General features: G+C 45.7%; 1 protein-coding gene across 1 annotated transcript; it reads right to left on the reverse strand.

The window, feature by feature from the left end:
* Window positions 1-820: 820 nt before the first annotated feature.
* Window positions 821-7,350, reverse strand: LOC138946799 (cartilage matrix protein-like). Its single transcript, XM_070318205.1, has 6 exons — window positions 6,777-7,350; window positions 6,266-6,340; window positions 5,250-5,515; window positions 4,582-4,885; window positions 3,357-3,989; window positions 821-2,778 (listed from the first exon to the last, which is right to left on the reverse strand). The coding sequence occupies exons 1-6, from the start codon at window positions 6,841-6,843 to the stop codon at window positions 2,771-2,773; spliced, it is 1,353 nt and encodes a 450-aa protein (XP_070174306.1). The 5' UTR covers window positions 6,844-7,350; the 3' UTR covers window positions 821-2,770.
* Window positions 7,351-7,582: the final 232 nt, after the last annotated feature.

Below are 7,582 nucleotides of genomic sequence, written 5' to 3' on the forward strand. Positions count from 1 at the left end.
GCTTCAAATAATGCTCTCATCAACCCGAAACAGATAAATCTAAAGCATATTTTAATTGGTCTGACTTGCACACTAGGTTGTATCATGTTATTTTGAAATATAGGGGGCTTTTTACAGTGATTCGTGAAGGATCGCTTCACTGGTCCATATTAGGCGCCAAGGCTCCTAACTTTTATTGACCATTTGTGAATTTTTCTGTATTTAATTTTGTTTGAATGTCTATCAAAGCTATTTCACTCTAATTAGGCCTAACGGTTAACCTAAGAGAGAAGGACTACCAAACACAAAAGGAAACTTCTTCGCAAGAAAACAAGCTAGTTATGATCAGCATGAAACAAAAAGGGGTCCATATTAGGAGCCCTACTGCGGACGCTTAAGAGACTTACAAAAGTGTCTGCCGTTATCGCTAAAACTATTGAGAGATTTTGATTGGTACTTCATGTAATCCTGAAACATCACAAAACCTTCATATCGACTGTGTTTTTTTAAAAGGCCGGATTTCCTTGTAAAATGGGAAACAAATACAAGATGATGTCATTTGAACTACACAGTCCGGATGTTGTGGGTCGTGGACGACCCATGGTGAATTAATGGTGTTTATCTCTGTTCGGATGGCCTGGGTTGTGTACGACCGATACTGCTCTGCACACTGAGAGGCGGAAAAGATGGCGTGGGTCGCGTACCACTTCTGGAAATGTCCCATGAAGCGGGCCCACCATTTTCAACTGAGTTGCCTTGAGATCACCACACACACACACACACAAATACACACGCACACAAAGGCACACACATGTTATCACCAAGTCAAATTACAGCAATGTGCAAATCAGTAACGTTTATTTCAAATCAATAGGACACAGTTATGTTCACGGGACACACACACACACACACTACACACACACACACACACTACACACACACACACACACACACACACACACACACACACACACACACACACACACTCACACACCGTGACACACACAACCACTAGCATTCAGCCTTGCAGTCAAGCAAGGAGTCATGTCTTTGCGTACAATGTCAGTATGAAGACAATACAAAAACATTGAAAACAAAGACCAGATCAACATCAATGAACCACTCAAGCTAGCAACCAGATCAACATCAATGAATCACTCAAGCTAGCAACCAGATCAACATCAATGAACCACTCAAGCTAGCAACCAGATCAACATCAATGAATCACTCAAGCTAGCAACCAGATCAACATCAATGAACCACTCAAGCTAGCAAAACATACTTAAGTAAACAAAATATTGCACATCAGTCCCATGAGCGTCAAATATCAGCGTATGACTAATACTTTCCTTGTCTGCACATATAATAATTACACACGAAGGCAACATTTGACAACAACAAAAAGTCTTTCGATGTTGTATTCCCAGCCAATCGTTTATCCAGGGCATATCATATTACAATAAATTGGCAACAGTTTATTGCACATCAATGTCAAATTCAATCATTCTTTGGATAGCACCATCATTTGAACAACGGCAGAAATAGGCTTAGTTCTCTCTCTCTCTCTCTCTCTCTCTCTCTCTCTCTCTCTCTCTCTCTCTCTCTCTCTCTCTCTCTCTCTCTCTCTCTCTCTCTCTCTCTCTCTCTCTCTCTCTCTCTCTGTCAGTTAACAAACGGCTAACTGCCGTCATTATGTACATAGTAACAACCAAACTGTCATTCAAGTCGTAGAATTTATAATATAGCCTAGTTGCGCCTTCTTTTCACGTCCAGTTGAACAGATGTCAGTGAGTGAGTTCTGAAGTCGCAACCACCATTTTTTAAGTAAACACAGACGGACAGACGATGATGACGATCTTGAAGTATAATGCTGATGATCATTGTGACGATGATTTTTTTTACGACATGAGGATGTCGACGACTGCTCAGTGCTGCTTTTCGAGAAAAAGGGAGGTAATGTGATTCGTCAATGACGTGCAAATCAATGATTTAGCATTGGCAATCCGCTGAGTCACAACTGAGGGAATGACGTAGGAGTGAGTCACGTGTCTTGGCACATTTGAGTCACGGTTGTTCATTTCAGTGCTTGTTATTCTCTCAGGTGCCAGGAGACTGGTTCCGTATTACTCTCACTTACTCTAGTAAACCAAAGTCATGCCGTGTGCATTTAGAGTGCTGTGAATTCCATTTGTTTCTCAGTTCCGGGATGACGAAATCATGAGTGACGTAGCTTTGCTCGGCGACTGCTATGACGTTGGCTGGCAGCACTGGCGTATGACCGACCGATGGGCGATTACTTTGGCGGACACTGGCGAACATCAATGATCATGCAAGTATTAGCTGGACAGTGGTCATCAATGACTGGTGGAGCGAGGGACGAAGTACCATGTAATAGCGGTCGTACCGCTATAGACCTTTTCGGTATCTGAGCAGCTTTCGCGACTGAGATATCTGCGAGATAAGCTCTTTGTTATGCTTCGAAAAGTCGCCAGAACTATGAACATCGGCCTTTGCAGCTCAGTTGCGAGATAGCTGATGCACATGCCTTGCTGTGTGTTGAAGTTTGTGAGAGCTTGGAATGCCGATAAGGTCAAGTGCAGACGTATGCCGTTTGCCGCCAGGGGTGTGGTGACATGCCGATGGACGTAGCCGGCATGGCACCATTCCGAGGCTTCGCTACGGGATGTCCGGCCAACGGTTTGCTTTGTCACTCGTCGGTTGATGACTCACGATAGATCACAGAGACGCGTTTGGAATGGGTTGAACTGAAGGAAGAAGCCATGATGTTCCCTCATAATCCTGCAACACATACAACGTAAAGGTTAACTCTGTGTACAATATTGCCTAGACGGAAACACAAGGTATAAGCAGTGATAGTGCTGTATTACATGTGTGCAGTATAGTCATATACGAAGTGGTTGTTGTTGTCCTACATAACATCAACCTCCAGCTCTGGTGCCTTGGCCGCCCGAAAAGATCGATCACAACCGACCGTCCCTACATCTTTGCGGCGGCTTGTTATTTTGTGTGGGTTTTGTTTCTTTCTCGTAACCTGTTTATCTAAAGATGGAGTATCACCCTGGAGCATGCCCCTTCACTTATGTTTTGACTGAGTTTAACATCAATGTCCACCTGTTAAAAAAGATACTTTCTCTCAACACTTTGACGTCAACATTCTGTTGGGAACACCGTCCATCAACGTTTTTTTTTCTTTCACAAACATTTTCAGAACCCATGCAAGTTCACAAATGTCAAACTCAAAAGTAAATGCAACATACAAAGCTTGACATAGTCATAGATTCTAGGATTACAGACATTGTACAAGAACATAAACAACAATACTGATCATCATCCGCGGCGAGCAGAAGACTACTGACCTGTGCAGACAGTTCTGAGAGTGTCCAGGACGGTGCTCTGCGACTGAAGCTGGTCGTAGCTGGGCACCCTGATCACGTGACCCTCGCCGTTCGCCAGCAGCGCCACCTCGTCCGCCGTGTCCTTCAGTTTCCCGTCCTCCCCCACGTACACGACGTAGGTGTCCAGCTTGTGACGTCGGTTGGCCCTGGCCGCGGCCAGCGCGCTCTTGGTCAGCTGCACATTGTCGTCCATGAAGACCACGAGCACTCGCTGCACGTCCATCAGCCGCTGGCGTGAGGCGTTGGTCAGCTGGGCTCGCGTCGCGCTGTTCCGCGTCAGCGCTCGCCTTGCTCGCTTCAGCAGCGACCCGAGGTCAGGGAAGACCACTCTGCCCAGAGTGCGCTCCACTTTCTGCACGGGCTGCACGTCCCGGCTGGAGGCGAAGCGGCGCGAGATGGGGTCCTTGCTGGTTACCATGGCAGCCTGGATGTCGGAGTCCGGGTCCAGCTCGGCCAGCATGTGCTGGATGAAGGTGACGACGAGCTGCGTGTGCCTGCTGCCCATGGCCAGGTGCTCCACAGCGAACAGCAGCTCCGTAGGGCGACGACTCGTGCACACCGCCTCCTTGCCTGGCAGTGGGGGCAGCACTTGGTCTGTGGCAACACAAAATCAGTTTGGTTAAAGAGATACGATATCGATTTTTGGGTCAACACTTCTTTTCCAGAGTGAAAGAGAAGTGTGTATGGCCTAGTTGACCCAACAGAAGTTGTAAATATTGTAAATATGTTTTTGAAACTTGTTGTTGATTTTTCTATGAATATTCATAAATACTTTTAAATCAATAACATTTTACTTGACGTGGACTAAAATGCAAACAAAAACACCCCGCAAACCCGTCTTTTTTGTACCCTCTCTTTCAAAGTGAAATCTTTTACACCAAAAGCGAAAACAAAGTTCGAACAGACACCATAGCGCGAATAATGATGTCACGTAAACATTCTGTCAAAGTTCTACTAGAGACAGTGGAAAATCTCATCATGCGCGCTGATTGGCTGGCCTTAGTTTTATTACCATAGCGCAAAGAAGGCCCGTCACATCTCTGTGTACTTTGCAGTCTCTGGTTCTCCCGACACTCATAGTGTTCACAAGTGTTCTATGACATGAACTATGTACTATTTTTCAAAGTGTTGAAAACTTGTTACAGAAATGTGGTCAAAAGGGGAACACGTCTGCTTAGATACTTACAGTTGCATTCTTTGATGTGCAGGAGGTCGATGAGAGAATCCACGATGTTCCAATCATCAGAGGTATACACGAAGTTCTCGAGGGGGCTGGACGCGAGCTCGTGCAACTCTCGTTTGTCCATGTGACCGGAAGCGGTGCTGGAAACCGCGTAGATGTACACTCCTTGCTTGCGTAACAGAGTGGCTTCCTCGGATAGCTGCATATCGTCTGCGGAGTTTCCATTGGTCATGAGGATCACGACGTGAGCCACCCCCTGTCGCGCCACTGCGGGGGAGAAGGCCGACAGACGGAGGTAGTTCAGAGCCTGCGAACGGAAAAAAAACCAAGCTATTAAAAATTCTGACACATACGTCCCCTTTTTAATAGTAATATTATAATAATATGAATAATATGAACAATAATAATAAAATAGAGTATTATGGGTGCGTGTGGGCGTTTCAATAGTTCAGTTCAACATGCTGCTGCAGAGATTATAATGTTCGAGTAAATGTACGAAAACCGGAACTGATTTAAACTTAATTCGGTTCTGTCAGGCGTAAGCTAACAGAGACTCTATTGTGCGTCCAGAATAGCTTCAAGTCGTGTACAATTGTGATAAACTTGGACAACAATGTCGCTGCTATACTGGGTTCAGCAGGACCGGGATGAGCACTCAAAGTGTGACCTACTTGAGCCGTGTTGCGACTTCCGCCGACGCGTGGCGTCTCCTGCACAGCCTTCTGCACTTCCGGTAGCGTGACGTGGGCGCCGAGAGGGGTGGTGAGGACGGGTGTGTGACCATAGGTGACGATGCCGACACGGGTGAATGATTTGTGTAGGTAGAAGAGGGCGGACAGGTCGCTGAGGTAACGTTTCCTCTCCTCCACTGCTTTAGCAGGCGAACCGTCTGCTGTGTCCATCACCAAGTACACGTCTGCTGGTTTCCCGCCACAACCTGATGAAAGAGAGGCAAGTTTTCAATTTCGGATCGCTTCCTCCCAGTGGAAAGGTAGCAGCATCAAGAGTCGCGCTACCCGTGTGTGTGTTTGTATGTGTGTGTGTGTGTGTAGGTGTTAGTAGCCACCTGCACTTATGGCAGAATGACCGAGGTCTTTTGTGTGCCTCTCGTGTCACGGGGATATGACATGAATACCGTCTCTGAGTCTGCACGGCAAGTTGACCCGTGTCCTTACCGACCGGGATTCGAACCCGTTACCGTGGACCCTGGATCACAAGTCCAGTGCTTTACCAACTGAGCTACTGACCCGGCTCGCTAGTTGTTTGCAAGATTTGAATTTCGAGTTCAGATGTGGATCTTGTGTATGCTTCCCAACTGAGGCAAAAGTACAGGGGCTGGCCATGCAGGGGTTCTGTGACCCCCCCCCCTCCCCCCAGTTGCCGTCGAAATTTAGCATTTGAAAGGAGTAATTTGGTTCTCTCCTTGAGAAAAAAAAGTACATTTGCCGGGTAAGGGCTCGTACTAAGACAAAACAGTAATCAATGTGGCAATAGACACGGCGATAGAGATGATACAAATGATATTGAATACACCACTATAATTCGTAGGCTTGTTGATGTTTTCGTACCAAGGCTTATGTGACAGGGTAAACTGTCACACTTATAAATGTCAACTTTACGAACATATAAACATCAAGATAAAACATTGAATAAACGGGCCAAGAAAGGTGATAGTGAAAACGCGTACCTCGTGGAACTCCATTCCAGCCGTCAGTGAGGATGTCATCACTCCAAGCCTCCGACACCATGTGCTCGCGATCACCTGAAAACATTTCCATTTTCCCTCTCAATTTTGCCCTGTCGGAATTTGCCTGCATTACAGAGCTTAACCCAAAAGTAAGCCCCCCCCTCCTCCCCAACACCAACACCATGTGATCACGATGACCTGCAAAAATGTAACATTTATTGTCTGAGTTTTCCTCTCTTGGAATTGTCTTGCATTACACAGCTTTACTCGAATTCAGACCCCCATCGATGTCTGTGATTATTACTAACATAAAATAATGCTTACATGTTTTTATAATGATCGGTTGCAGTATTTAGCCAAAATCAACGTGATCAAAATCAAGTACATGTACCATGAACATTTTACAACAATTAAATCTAAAATTTACCCAAAACCAATTAGAAAATGAACACGCGTGAGTGAGTATCACTGAAAAACGACGCCGAAAACGAACAACACACAAGGCACTTACCCAAAGAGTACTGGAGCGCTGGTTGCAGTACGCAGAAAATAACACAGAAAACCAGTGCAGGTCCCATTTTTGTAACTCAGTCGACTTGGCACAACACCAGTCAAACAACAAATTAATTCGCAGATTTGAAAACCCGCAGAACGAGATTGGACGTTTCCTGCCCTTTGTAAACTGTTGAATGCTTTACAGAACGCGTTCTTTTAGCGTCACAAATGAAGCAACTCCAATGGCTTTTCTTCTTGAATTGTGCACTGCCACAACTGTCAGGTTGAAATTGTAAAAATCTCAGTCGCAAGTGTCACTTCAGAATGGAAGTGTGAAATCTGAGTATCACAAAAAGGCTCGGGTATAACACGTTGGAAATAGAAATCCTTCCGCAAAGAGTGTTCTCTCCAGCTGCGCAACAAATGTAGAGTTTCAAGAGTAACTGATGAGTTGTAAGTCGGCTCAGCCGCTTTTATACTGTCTTTCTGCGCTCACTTTGCGGGCGTGTTCTGTAAATCGTAGGCGCCGTGTGTGTGTGCACAGACGTAATCATCCGAGGAATGTCATTCATCTTTTACGCTGAGATACGGCACCCAGTAGTAGGTATTGCCATATATGGAAGGCATGTTTCCGGCAGTGATGCAGACGAGGTTTGAGTGATGTGGGCTCAGCCAATGACTGACGACAGACGCCGGAAGTGGGATGGGTTTCAGGGACCGATGTCTGTGGGTGTGAGAACTAAAAGTCTTTCATCTTTATCATGCCTCGATCTCAGTCTTGTACTATTTCTTCGTAGAACTTTCCACGTGGTTCCTCTTAGA

This window comes from Littorina saxatilis, linkage group LG1 (assembly GCF_037325665.1).
Source record: "Littorina saxatilis isolate snail1 linkage group LG1, US_GU_Lsax_2.0, whole genome shotgun sequence".
NCBI classification, from domain to species: Eukaryota; Metazoa; Mollusca; class Gastropoda; order Littorinimorpha; family Littorinidae; genus Littorina; species Littorina saxatilis.

Excerpts from the sequence above, each read along its gene's own strand:
- LOC138946799 (XM_070318205.1), bottom strand. The coding sequence starts at position 6,843 with ATGGGACCTGCACTGGTTTTCTGTGTTATTTTCTGCGTACTGCAACCA. Across the intron at positions 6,341-6,776 it reads AGCGCTCCAGTACTCTTTGG|GTGATCGCGAGCACATGGTG; the intron begins GTAAGTGCCTTG and ends AAATGTTTTCAG. Across the intron at positions 5,516-6,265 it reads CTGGAATGGAGTTCCACGAG|GTTGTGGCGGGAAACCAGCA; the intron begins GTACGCGTTTTC and ends CTCTTTCATCAG.